Here is a 14,281-nt window from a genome sequence, read left to right as displayed (position 1 = left end):
AAGGTTTACCATCACCAGAAAAAAACAAGATTCAGAAAATCACAGCAGCAGCTTCTCACTAGATCAAAAGAAGCAGCTACTGAATTTTATTTAGTTAAGTACTTAGTATTTTATAAGTAACTATCTATCCATCCACCTGCATACAAATAGTAAATCTTAGCTCTAGATTAATACTTGGTAGTACTTTATGAAATCCATCTGGTTTTCACTACTTACCTAGGTGCATGAATACTAAAAACTCCCAGGTTAGCCCTACCAGTATCATCTGTTTTATGCTGCTGGTTTGAAGGCATAAGCTGTCAAAAAAAAAAAAAAAAATCTTTCAATGATACAGAAATAGTCTTAGGATAAAATGTTTATCTCATTTGCCTGCATACTGTGTTAATTTGAGCTATAACTAAATTTTTGCACTGTAAGTTAGGGAAAGATAAAGTGTTATCAAGAAAATTTTAAGGAAGAGGTTTCAAATTCTCTGCCAGTTTTTAAAAGCAATCACTTCATCTGAACTAGGATATTTTTCTTCATTAATATATTAAAATATTTTGTAAGTGTTATTTTTTTAGATTGCTACTGATGTTATTATATAATCTATAGCAGATGTTAATCTGAGTGTATTTTCAGATCCAAAAGCCTTCTACAAACTATTTAGTGCCTGTTACAGTATTTCTCCAGTTCTCATTCAGTTTTGGATCTGTAAGATAAAGGAGTACAGGGAATGCATGCTGCAACTGCATAGTATCAGGCTTTGGAGACTTAAAAGGTGGAACCTGAAATACAGAGAACATCTTATTTGAGAATTTCTGTTCCCAAAAGCTTCTCATTTCTTTTGGTAAAACATGCATACAACCTATTGGAAATGCCAAGGCAGAGCATGCCGTAATAAACAATTCATAACAATGATCCACCTTGGGTTCAGAACACTTTCTCCTGGACACACTGCACTAAGCTAAAGAACATGCGGACTCTAAGACATGCTGCTGGTGCCCCCTGGAAAGGCATAAAATCTGAAAAGACACAGCATGCCATCACAACATCTCTTTGACCAGGCAGCACAACCATGCAATGCTACTGCCAAGGTTGTGTCTTCTCTCAAGAACAACATAACTAGAACCCATAGTGAGCTTCAGCTGACACCATAAAGGCAGTAGCTGAGGCAAAGAAAAAAATCCCCAAACTCTGAGGCAGGCTTCTACGGCAAGATAGTAAAAAAAGACAGAAAAAAAATGTTCAGGATATCAAGAAATCTACTTCAAAATACCCCATTAAAAACAGTAATAATAGCATAGTGAAACTGGGCAAAAGCTAAGGTTGTGGCACAGCTCTGAAGTGAACAAAAGAAGGTTCTTGGCTGTTGGTTATTCTGAGAAAACTGAGGAATGCAAATGCATGGCAAGCAGGAACAAAAAGGGAACAAGACCAGCTCTGAATGAAAAAATGTTATGTCCAGAGGAGGATGAATATATACTGTGTTGATAACATATATATATTCAATATAACAGTCTCTGAACTGACAGGTAAAAATGTTTGACAGCTTGATTTTTCTTGTTTAAAAACAGGAATAAAATTTTAATAAATGGCATATTTCCTTTTTACAGACCGATGTGAAAACCACCTGATACTCATACCTCACTTATGGAACAGACAGTAAGCACTTAAATCTGGGCTAGATTTTCATCATCAATGTTTTAATTTCATTTATCCTGCCAATGCTTTTCACAGGATAATCAAGTAGGGCCCAAACCTGCTGACCAGCTTTACATACAGACCAGTAAGTCATACATTCAGGAATAAAAACCAAAGAACGATCAGATAAAAATTATTTGATTGCTAGTTGAGACTGTATCATTGTCATTACTATAATTCAGTAAATAACCTCTGATAACATGAGGGATGTGGTGGCATGCTGTGCATGCAAAATTGGAAAAAGGTTCTGTAGAAGATCTGGAATGTATTTGAATTATACTCAGACCCTGTCCTACCTGAATTTTGTTATATTTGTGGTTTTTGTCCTTGGACCTATTTATGTTATTTGTTGCCACTGTTCTTCTACTAGATAAGTTATTCTTTTGTGCTCTTACAATATTTTATTAAGATTTACAAAAATGTCCTGAAAATTAACATACCATAGACATGACAACAAAATTTGTGTTAAACAAAGTTCACTTAATACGGCTAATGTTTACCTTTAAGTTGTTACTCTTTGTGAGGCTGATTTTGACATTAGGTTCAGGAGCTGGATTTCCCCACTGATCACACAACTGAACAATTAGGGGCCTCTGCAATTCTCTACCATTAATCACTGCAACAGGCTGGAAGAGATACAAATACACTATACTCAAATGATATTCAACAGTACATATCTTGGACATTCACAGCAGTTCAGGAAACCCCAGAGCAACAGTGCCCACCCTTTCCTATACTATTTGTCTCTCAGAACAGCTAGACCATAACTGAATGGCATGCAGGAATGCATTTCTAGACTTTATATTCTCTTTTTAGAATAAAATGCACTACTTGAATTAAATGGCATGGGTTACTCATGTTGATGCAAATAAAAGGAAGGACATAATTCTGGAAAGTCTTATCAATGTTCTTGTTGTAGGAAGAGCTATGGCTTATAACATTTATTTTCTGATAACTTAAACAGCTGCCTAGAGAAAAAAACCAGTTATGTGACTCCCTGAAACTTTTGCTTCATTTTCTTCAGTAACTTCCTTCTCCATTTTCCCAAAACACCAATATTGATTCCTGTCCTCTATTGAGAGATACAATTTTCTTTTTTCTGCTTTCAATTTTTTATATTCAAGTTTCTGCAAGAAGTACTGTTATTTGAATAGCCACAATAAACACTGAAAAATAATTTTAAAAACCCAAGGTAAATAGATGCACAACACCAAAACACTCCAGCCACTTCCTTTAAGTCCTGTACTTCATTCTCTCTAAGTGTTTACTTTCTGACAGTAAACACTTGCAAACTGAAGTAAATCTGAGACTGCCATCCTACATACTGAACATAAAAAAAACCCAGTAAGAGAGAGAGATGAGCTGCCAGCCATTATTACCACTAAGGGTTGTATCACTGGAAAACAGCAGTGAAAGATGGTTGTCAGGATCCAGCCCACAGTAAATTTACTGCACCAAAGAAAAGTTACACTATCTGCAGAAAGGCAAATGGGGCAGAATAAGGTTTACAACACTTAAGGTTGTAAACATACACATATGATTTAGATTACTCCAAAATAAGTTTACTTTTAAAAGGCTAATGTAGTTAGCTATTGCATGAAAAATGGAATGAAAATACTTGACTAGAGATCATGTTGCTTTCTTTCAAAGCACAATTGTTCAACTTACCTTTTCTAACTCTGGCCAATCAACAAACTGCAATTTAGCTGGGGATCCTGCTATTAAATTCACTCTGATAAAGTCAGAAAATTCACGCCAAGCAAAGCACAATTCTTTGCTTCCAAGTAAACAGGGTTTATATCTAATACCTTTTACTTTCATTGTTTGAGTACTTTCCTATTGAGAAACAAAGAAGATTTTATCAAGAACAAATAAAGCAAAGTAAAATTTATTAGAATTTTTTCCATACAGCATTTATGTTATTAATACTGTTTGGTATTTTTACTGTGAGACAGTGGACCAATGGACTAAAAATTAAGCTATATAAAGTTCAATTCCTTCTGTAAAATTTAAATTAACTTTATGACTAAGAAGTGACCCATTTCAAACTCAAGAATTTCTCAGAAACCTGTTTTTCAGGTTATATCCAGTGTAATTTAAAAGGTATAGATACTAGTCCGTTCTACAAGGTTCTTCAAAAGAGCTTAAAATCAACTGTACCAACATAAAAAACCACAGAAGAAAAGACCAAAAGCAAGATAGAAGAAAATATATAGAACAAAGATCTAGAAACAAAGCAAGCCTGACACAAGCACAGAGTGAACTGGCCTCCACATTGTACAGCTGCAGCAGTAATAAGGTTTTTAACAGATGCAGCTGTGTTCCTTAGAATAGGATCATAGAATTTTAATGCTTTAAGTGACCAACTAGTGTATAATTTGACTACTTTTCCACAATTTTGGTTCAATTCTATGTAACAGAATTAAGACAATTACCACACAAATGCCACAAAGAAATAAACTATATGACATGTTATAAATACCTGCCAAGTTACTTTCAAATTTGATTTATCAAGTCCAGGCCCAGAAACTCCTAGGGAATTTACACATGCAGATGTCACTGTCTGAACCTGATTTCCAAACTGATCTGTAATCATTACATCTGTTAAAAAATATGATGATGATTAAAATGATTATTAGGATGACTGCCTCAGCAGCTGTTTTAATGAAGCATTATACACCATACGGAATATAAACATATACAACACAGACACAATATAAAGAAAATTTAAATAACTATTACTAAATCATAGGCTGAGGCTGGAAGGTATTTCTGAATGTCACCTGGTTCAAACTCCCTGCTCAACTGAGCCAGTTGCAGACAGGCAGCTTCTGAGTATCTCTAATGAGAGAGACTCCACAAATTCTGGGCAATCTGTGGCAGTACTCAGTCACTGTCATAGTGAAAAAGTGTTTCTTGATGTTCAGGAGGAACATCCCATGTTTCACTTGGTGCCCACTGCCTCTATTTACTGTCTCTGAACACACTTAGGAAAAGCCCAGTTCCAACTTCTTTAGACTTTCTTCAGGTTCTCATATACATTGGTAAGAACCCCCAGTCTTGTGGGTATAAACCAAATGTATCTATATAGTTATATCCCATATTTGTGCTTCCCCCTTCTTTGAATAAAAAGATTATTTCTTACCAAAAAGTTCAAAGAAAATAAATCTTAACGTGGAAATCTTTTTTCAACTTCTTTTTCTTTTCTATCTCTTTTTGTTCTATGTGCTTTCTTCATTCACACACAAGTTTTAATGTCCCAAAATACTATAAGAATACTTAATTTCTCAGTATGTCATGTGGCAACTGCATACCAGAAACCAAAGGAGAATGAGAAGATTGATCTCTAACATGCCTTCCTCTTAGGTTAAAGTTAACCTCAAAACATGTCACTTTGAAGTCCATGCCTTAGCAATAGTCTGAATGCTGTTATGGCCTTTGAGATTTCAGAATACATTAACTAAACAAAAATTTATGAACTATTTGAACTAAGCATGTAAAAGGCAAATTTTATCAGAGAGTAACTCCAGAATTGTAAAATGGCAATTTAAAAGTCTGATTATCTTTCTGTGAATGAGACTGTAAACCTGTTTTTTCTATTAAATTAGTTGAAGGTCATTTACTCTTGATGACATCTGTATATATAACAGTCTTAACAAACTGCCAAGAAAAAGAAATGTATCTTAGAAGAAAATGAAGATGCAAAAAAGAAGGATATGCACTCACCGATTTCACTCTGCAGTTCTTCACCCATCTGCAGTGTGTTTGAGCCTTTTAGTTTACATTTAATGTGTTTGGGTTCATCAGGAACTGGTCTGAGAATATGAAAATTGACTTATTTCTCTCATAAAGGTAAATATAACGTAATAGCAGGCATGATAAATATCTTAAAGAATCTTAATGCTTGGTCATTTAGTACATTTTATTTTCCTACTGCAGATCTATTAAATGACTAATTGCTGCAAATTTAACCCTGGCATCAAAGTACTGTGGATTAATTAATTTTAACGTATTAAAATCATATGCAATACAGTGAAGTAATTTAGAATCAGATTCCTCTTAATAAACTTTATAAGATACAAGTCTTAACCCCACTAAGAGTGATAAGCAGGTAGTTTTAAAGTTCAATTTACAGCCTGTCAGTTTTGACTGAGAAGCCAGATGAGAACTAACTTTGCAGGGACATTTCTTTTTCTTCAGTCACCAGTCACCTAACTCCTCAGCACAACTACTTATTCTGTGAGCAAATGTTTACAAAAACATCAGTACTCTTCTTCAGTGTATGTATATTTATACAAGTGATTACAGGGCTGGATGCCAGCCAGTAATCACAATGGAGTCCTTCACATAGGTAATGCTCTCACATGTAATAAATTTACACAAACCCTTCCCATTTCCCAAGCTGACATTCTCTTGTTAATTTGCCAACTACTTTCATTATTTCAGTTTCTGTAGAAAGACTTTTGTTTTACCCAAAGTAATGAGATCTACAATGCTATGCCAATAACATGATTAATAAAGAAATATATCAAATGAACAAACCTGACTGTGAATGCACTTTCCAAAGACACGTGCTCATCGAGGTAAGTAATTAGGCAGTAACGCACATCTTTTACTGAAGTTGGTACTTTTACATCAGGTAATAATCCCTGCATCAACAGCTCTCTGTCAATTTGAGGTGTCCAGTTAACCTAAAATTAAAATTTTATAAATTAATCAAAAGCTAAATTATAAATGACTAGCTACGTAATATATCTTGTAGGCATTCTAAATATGCTGATGTAACATACAGGCAATAGCAGCTTCCAATGGAAAGCCTGGACATTTCCCAGCAGTAACCAATGCTATCTGCTGAAATAGAGTCAATTACCTGAAAAAAAGCCCCAAGCAGATCAAAACATACATTAGGTTTCCCTCACTGAACTTGAGTTAGGAAAGATACAAGTGTGATATATTTGGTGAATCTCTATGTTTGTCTTAGGTTCCACATAAGTACACCAACAGGGGGATAATATAGGCAAGCAAGCCTTCATGGGGAACATCCCTATTCAAAGTTCCTAAATGTTGGGAAGACCCTGGATTTGAGGAATTATAACTATGTGATAATTATTTTACTCATTTAGGAGAAGCACTGAAATCACTAACCTGCTTTTCATAATATTACCCTGAAGCACTTCACATTTAATTAATAAAAATATTTGAAAAAATAATTAAGAGGAGAGTTAAGTTTTCATGTTTACTACTACAGTTTTGAGGAATATTATTTAGCAGTCTGACATTTATGGATTTTAAGGGTATCAGTTTTGTATTTCTCCCCCATATGATGCTGCTATTTACTTGAAAGTACTTGCCTTGACCTTTTCTGCAGCAGCTGCAGTTATGGGTATTTCCCTTTCTGCTTCATCATACATCTGAAATATAAGTTTGTTCATGACTTGGCCAGCAACACAACTAATTTCATCCTGATGTTTAATCTGAAGAGCTTTTTGTCCATTCATACTTAAGACCTGTAGTCTTGCAACATGACTGCTAGGGAGAAGTTTTATAATCTTTTCCACTGGTGGCACATCTTTGCAATTCTATTAATGGGTTAAAAAAAAAAAAAAGACATAATTAAGGTATCAAATTTAGATATGCATACACATAATGCCATAATGCCTATGGCTCTACTCAGAATTATCAGATATGACTGGGTGTCCAAACATGAAATCAGCTCGACTTGTCAAAAGTAAATAAAAAAGAAATGCCAATATACTTACAGCTTTTAACAGACACTAGAATTGATGTTAGCTATTTAGATTTTTTCTACTCCAGAAGTAGTAGGTTATAAAATTTACAAAATACTTTTTAAGTGCAATTTAAAGTATCATTTCATATAATTGATTTTGCCATACTAGTATTTATTCACACATTTTTCCAGGGTAAAACACACATGGGTCTTATTTTCTCCAGCAGTGTGACTCTCCTGACTGCCAGAGAACTAGAATGTTCAATAGCATTTAAAAGAATTCATACTTTGTGAGCTTTGAAACTGAAATGCTACAAAAAACTATTGATTGCCATATCTATTTTTACACTAAAATGTTTATGCAATGAGGGCAATTTGTGAAAACAAACCAGGAATTAAAAAAATGAAGAAAAATCCTAGAAAACATGCACATTTCTGAAACACCTCATGGATTTAAAAAATAAGAGTCAGAAATGAAGAAAAAAATGGAAAAAAATTATTTGCCTTTTTATGATTTTGTAGTGATAAAAAAGCATAGCCACGTGATTATGAGGTTTATGATACCTAAACCACTAACTGTGGGGGAACTAAGTTTATTCATAAAAAATGCTGGCAAGACAGTACAATAAACTTTACAATCTTTTGTTAATCCAAACATTCCAGTCAATACTTACAAGTACTTCAAACCTTGCTTTCAACATCTGGTCTTTCTTGATATTCTGTACATGTATAACTGGACCAGTTAAAATGTTTGTTCCTCCATTACTGCAGTCAACAGAATACACAGGAAGGTCTGAAGCACCTAAAAACTATTTAAAATGTAAGAATAAACATCAAGTTTCCTTTCCAGAACTACCATGATTATTTCAGAAATGATTATTTGCAAAGTCCAAATATATCTATAATTATTTACAGAAAAAAATAATAGATTTCAGTTTTCCAACAACTGTAATACAGTTGGAAATACACCTATATTTTTCTGCAGGTGATAAGAGATGTGTGGGAGAAAGGAGTAAGTTATAGAAATAAGGTATACTATCTATTCACTTGCTTTAATAATGCACAATAATTAGACTCTTCTGCCATTATGCAATAAATTCAATTAACTTGTGAAGTAAACTTCCTTTTCATTAATCTACTAAACATCACATATTAAAGGCATTTAAACATCACATTCAACATGTCATCATATCGCTGCAGACCCAGGCTAAAGAGCATGTACCCATAAAAAGTGCAAATGGAATGCAGCCTATTTTTCAGTGGGTGGGAAAAGACTTTTATATATCCTTGTTGGATCTCACTAGAATTGGGAAACTCACTTTCTTGAGTCAAAAAAGAGGGCCAAAAGAGGAAGTTTTTTTACCTTCTAAAGTCAGAGCAAGATATGCATTCCCTTCTGAGCTTATACTGGATGCTTATGATAATTTCTAATATTATTATTAGGCACTAGACTAGAATTTTCAACTTAAAAATACCAAAAGTAAGCTTTCTGAAGTTATTTTTCTGAATAAATTTTAACATTGTATATGATAAATATAGTCTAAAGTGCCTTAAAATTGAACCTATACATCCTTACATAATTTTCTCTTCCTTTTGTAAGTTCATGTTCCACTGATTCTCAAACTTACTGAATGGCTCATAATAGATAAGAGGTAAGAGAGTCACATTTATAGCTAGCAAACCATAGAAACTTCAAAAGCATTGCTAAAGATATTAAATTCTACACAGATTTCAACACAGATTCTTTGTCCAGCCCTTTAAAAAGCAATAATAAAAATCCTTAGGGCACACTATGAAATGCAGTTTACCTCACACTGAACAATCAACTGTGGCTGTGCTGTTATATTTCCTGATTCATCCAGTACTTCAACCTGAAAGGGAAAAGCTGTACCATTTTCAATCTTTAGAATTTCTGAATCTGGTTTTACTTTCAATTGACGAGGAGGGCCTGTAAAAAATGCACAATTGCAGAACAATAGTTACATGCTGGATAACTTGTGAGAAACTAAATTTCAGCTTTTGCTATCTCAGACTTTAAAGCCAAGCTACCAAGATATTTGTGGTAACAGACCATTTCAAACAATTCAAGTATATAAACTGGTTTGTACTGGAAAGTTCTAGACTTTCTGTCCTTCAACACATACCATCTGCCAACCTTTTGAATTATTTTAGTAGAGAACACTTAGACAAACATGAAGAAATGCAGCATATACAAGGTGTAAACACATGATAATAGTTCTGTTTACTTGCTATATGGATTCACATTCATCAAAAGAGAAACTTTGAGCTTTCTTTTGACATGATAAATTCAAAAATATTAATGTTGAGATATCCAATTAATTGCCAAAGCTATCACAGCTACAATCTGCATGCAAAGAAATACAGAAGAAAATTTTGTTGTCATTACTTAGATAATAAAGTGAAGCTATTCAGATATGTCTATCTCGTGGAACACATAGTTATTTTACAAGTTTTTAAAAAGAGAAGGAAGCAAAAGATTACTATTAAAAGACAGGTTCTGAAGAAAAAAGATGGTAATTTTTCAGAAGCATCCTTTTTGTATGACTTGTTAAATCTATTATTTCAAACTCACTGGTTGAAGAATGAGACTGAAATAGCTTTTATTATTCCTTCCTCAAAAAAACAGCTTACAAAGCCAAGGATATAACTAAAGTGAGAAGAAAGAGGCAGTGAAGCATATCTACATTGTCAAAGGCAAAATGAAGGATGAAGGTAAGTAATAGTCCAAGGTAAATAACAGCAACCCACAGCACAGTCTGTCTCAAGTCCAATCATTTCACTGTTTTCTACACTGTTTTCTATCCTCAAAAGATAAATAATAATGGACTAAACTGTGCATTGTTGGTCTTACTTAGTAGAAGACAATATCTCTGCAAAATGAGACGGGCAAGCCTGAACTTTGGTAATCTGAGAGGCCAAAACTTAGCTTTCATACTATATATCCCAAATCCAGAAAACCCCAGGTAACAAGGGATAACAGATCTCATGTAAGGGAATCCTCTGAATCAAGACATTCATAAAACATAAAATTCTGGTAAGGGCAGCATCCTTACAGACCTCTATGTTCCTGTCTTGCAATGATAAACTCACATAACATTAAAATTTCAGACACCATTCAATTGCAAAAGCATCCCCCTTTGCTCAGTTAAGAAACTGAATGACGACTTATGAATAAGAGGTTTTCTGCAGGGAGAAAAGTTCAATGCAGATTAGTACAGGTTAAAGGTTTAAATGCTAAAGAAAAACAAGAAGATAAGAAATTTATTTGTTCAGTGGCACTAGATTAGAAAAAGATTTAAAATAATTAAAAGACAAATATGTATCTCAAATAAGCAGAGCAATATTCCAGCCCCTAGAATAGTAAATAAGACCAGGCTTTGAGTACAATGATACTCCGGCCAAGAATGACATGCTCGTGGCTTTACTTCCTTTCTAGTCATCACCTGGATCCTTTTTTATGCTTCACTAAATATTTTACTTTCTTGGGAGAACCTTTCATTAATAGTGCCAGAATAAAATTTAACAGAATTTCACTAAATATTTTAAGGATACTTACCAGGCTGCAATCTTATTTTAATGACTTGTGTATCTTCTTTCAAACCAGGAAGAGTAATCTTCAGATTAAAGTTCTAATGAAAAGAATATTTTAATTATTAAACTTAAACTTAAATAAAACTATATTTTAGTTTCACATAATCATGTCAATTTGTATATACGTTAATTTCAGAAGTCCCTAGAAATTGTCTTGCAGTGCTACAAAAAATAAAGATTTCCCCCTGTACTGAAACCTGTCTTTTCCATGTTATTATAATGAGAGATGTTCAAGTCAGGGCTTGTATGTTAAACTACATGATTCTGAAACTACGAAATGCAACTATGAAATGAAAAGTCTCATTTCCTGCTTAGAGACTATTTTAATGAGGAAAAATATAACAGTTCAAATAAAAAAGTTTTAAAATAAGGGTGTCCAAGTTCTGTGTCAGTTATTCCTTAGCAAGGCACCACTATCACTGTCCATCTCATCTTTCAATAAGGATGTACGAAAAATAACTGCTATAAACTGCATCACTAAAACCAATTTTCACATTAAAATCAGATAATGAAAAATAGTAATGAGAATAATTTTTAAAATTATTATGGTACGATATTATTTCTGTCTTGCAAGTTCCTTAAATGATTCATAGTCTTGCCCCTCACCAAATTTATCTCTTGCTAAAGTCTGGCACACTTGCTCCTATACACTTTATTTCTCAAAACCCCCTCCATTTTATGTCATTATTCTTGCCCTTCACCTTAAATTCTGAACTTTGCCTACCAAATTTACTACACTGAACACCCTTTGATTTTCAATAAGCAGGTATATGCTCTTTCTTCGCTTTATACATCTTTCCACCAGCAACATTATTTGCTATTTTCTAAGCAACAATATCAACAGTAAAATGGGGTACATCATCTCCTATCTTTGTCTTTATTATGCTAGGCTATGAACCTAAATGAAAGGATAGGGACCTGGCTAAAATACTGTGTTAATATGCCTTCTAAATAAACTTTAAATTATATATAAAAAAAATGTAAATCTGTATTTATCAAAATAATTTAGACTTGTTTTATGAAAAAAATCATTTTAGCATGGAATGTACATTTTGGGTTTTACAGTAAAGTAGAAGCTTGACAAGGTGCTGAGAATCCCTCAGTAACAGGTTGGATTTGGATAACATAAGTGTGTCAGTGGTTAAACGTAACTGTGTAAATGCAACAAGAATAGTGGAAATAATTAAAGAAGCTTGAGCAGACACCCTGCATATTGGCTTTTACTACTTATCATCTGAATTAAGAATGGAAGATTTCATCTTCTTTACCTCTATATCATCCTTCAGTGCAAAAGTCACCAGGATGATTTGGCTTAAACCTATCTCAGCACCAGTTCAAACTTAAGCTAAAACTATGTGACAATTCATTTCACACAAAAATTATTCTCTCTGTGTCTTTTTTTTTTAGTATGTTACTTCAAGTTTAAATGTATTAGCCTACCTTGCCCTGGCAACTATTTACACAGCCTTTAGCAGTAACACCCTTAATGACACACTTTGCTGCCACAGGTATGTCTTCATGCTTCAGTGTTAATCCACTAGAAAAATATATAGAAAACACAAGAGAATCAAGTTTAAAAACAAACACAATATTTTAATATACAAGATACTTTCAAACATTCTTATGAAAATACAAGTAAAAATATCAGTTAATTTATGTAAGAAATTCCCAGCATATCATTCAGATAAACCCTAAAGTATGATTATATTATTGTCACATAAAGAAAGGGAAAAAAAAAAAAAAAAGATAGCTGAATTACCTAGCTTCCAGAATTGGTCTAATGCGATTTGTCAAGTGTGTGGCATGACCAAATTCATCCTGCAATTCCAAAGGAATACTAAAAGGCACTCCAATTCGAAAAGGAAGCTCCAAGAGACCCACCAAAAATTTCTCTGGTTTGCCCTCTAAGAGAAAAGAATAACACATTTTTAGAAAGAATTATGTGTGCTCCTTGGCTTTTTCTTGATTAAGACTGCAACTAAGCCTTCAGATGCAAAGTAAACAGGCTGTTCAGAATACTGTTATAACCAAAGTTACGCTTATGTTCTTTTTTTTTAACTTACACTAAAATAAAAAAATTAGTTAAAATGTGACAGGGGGAGACTACAGTATAAGAAACATAACAGGACAGTCGAAATTCCCAAAGAATTCAAAACATCAATACAGCACCTGAAAGTGAAAAAGTTCTGTGTGGACAGCTTTTCCTAAATATTTTATTGCTTTAATTCTAGTAAAATACATAATTCATGCAACATAATATTTTTGCTCTACACCTGCCTCAAATTTGAGAGATAAAGATATATAATGATGAGTATTAGGAAAAGAAATAAGAATGTATCTTTCCTGCAAAACCTGGCCCCGCTATACTGCCTCCAATTAGGCACTAACAAACAAGACCAAACAGTGGTAATAAGTGGAGTGTCTATCAACTGAAGCATGTAAATCAAGAATCCTATTTTGTGGAAACAAAATGTCTTGACCAAAGTGACCTTTGAAAAAAGAAGCAACAGATGCTGAGCTAAGTGGTAAATTAATATCCTAGCAAACAATTTCGAACTCAAATTAACAACTATTTTAAAACCCAGGGGTGTCCATTATCAGGGAGTTCCCTTTGCACAAGAGACAACAGATACCTTGTATTGACTAAAATTAGTTACTGGTTATAACAAGAGAAAGTGTAACAGTGTCTACAACTTTATTTATCCTTGTAAGTGAATAATAAAACTGTAAAATTATTTGAGAAAGTAACAGTAGAATAACTTCTGCAATATTAAAGTCAGTAACTGACAAAAGAACATGTCTAAACTAAAACCACAAACCTTGTAGGCTGACTTAGGAAGCTCAGTTTCAACCAGCATTTATAGTGATTTTTTAGATTATCAAGAACAACTATAAACACTCAACAACAACCTTCTGTTAGAGAAATAAAATAATTTGTTTCTCAGCCAAAAATGCTTTTTCAATTTAGACTGTTCTTTTCTGTATTTTTAGAATCTACATCATGAATGGTAACACTAATGTTAATATTTTGGAATAACAAGTGTGAAGCTTTATGGCTGCCTCTGAGAAAACACAAACACAATTGGAATAATAAAGACTTGAAATATCTACCTTTAAAAACTGACAATGTTAAAAATGTTGAATTATCTTCTAAATAAATAAAAAAGCAGCAATAGCTAAAGTTTTAAAGATTTTAGTATCCCATGTGTTAAAAGTACCACACTATTAGCTAAGTTGTTTTTTCAAGTTTTTATTCCT

General features: G+C 33.3%; 1 protein-coding gene across 1 annotated transcript in view; it reads right to left on the bottom strand.

Moving 5' to 3' along the window:
• SMCHD1 (structural maintenance of chromosomes flexible hinge domain containing 1) overlaps positions 1 to 14,281 on the bottom strand; it is a 68,433-nt gene that overhangs the window by 22,037 nt on the left and 32,115 nt on the right. Inside the window, exons 20-31 of the mRNA XM_021551571.3 lie at positions 12,783 to 12,927; positions 12,464 to 12,560; positions 10,989 to 11,061; positions 9,220 to 9,359; positions 8,086 to 8,220; positions 7,035 to 7,262; positions 6,226 to 6,374; positions 5,410 to 5,498; positions 4,166 to 4,284; positions 3,352 to 3,519; positions 2,184 to 2,309; positions 217 to 296 (exon numbers count right to left, since the gene is read on the bottom strand). Coding sequence (XP_021407246.3) covers positions 217 to 296; positions 2,184 to 2,309; positions 3,352 to 3,519; positions 4,166 to 4,284; positions 5,410 to 5,498; positions 6,226 to 6,374; positions 7,035 to 7,262; positions 8,086 to 8,220; positions 9,220 to 9,359; positions 10,989 to 11,061; positions 12,464 to 12,560; positions 12,783 to 12,927 — 1,549 coding nt within the window. The remainder of the gene's footprint in view (positions 1 to 216; positions 297 to 2,183; positions 2,310 to 3,351; positions 3,520 to 4,165; positions 4,285 to 5,409; positions 5,499 to 6,225; positions 6,375 to 7,034; positions 7,263 to 8,085; positions 8,221 to 9,219; positions 9,360 to 10,988; positions 11,062 to 12,463; positions 12,561 to 12,782; positions 12,928 to 14,281) is intronic.

The sequence above is a fragment of the Lonchura striata genome, chromosome 1 (genome assembly GCF_046129695.1).
Source record: "Lonchura striata isolate bLonStr1 chromosome 1, bLonStr1.mat, whole genome shotgun sequence".
NCBI lineage: Eukaryota > Metazoa > Chordata > Aves > Passeriformes > Estrildidae > Lonchura > Lonchura striata.
The sequence above is the reverse complement of the archived record's forward strand: the minus strand, read 5'-3'. Positions and strand labels throughout refer to the sequence as shown.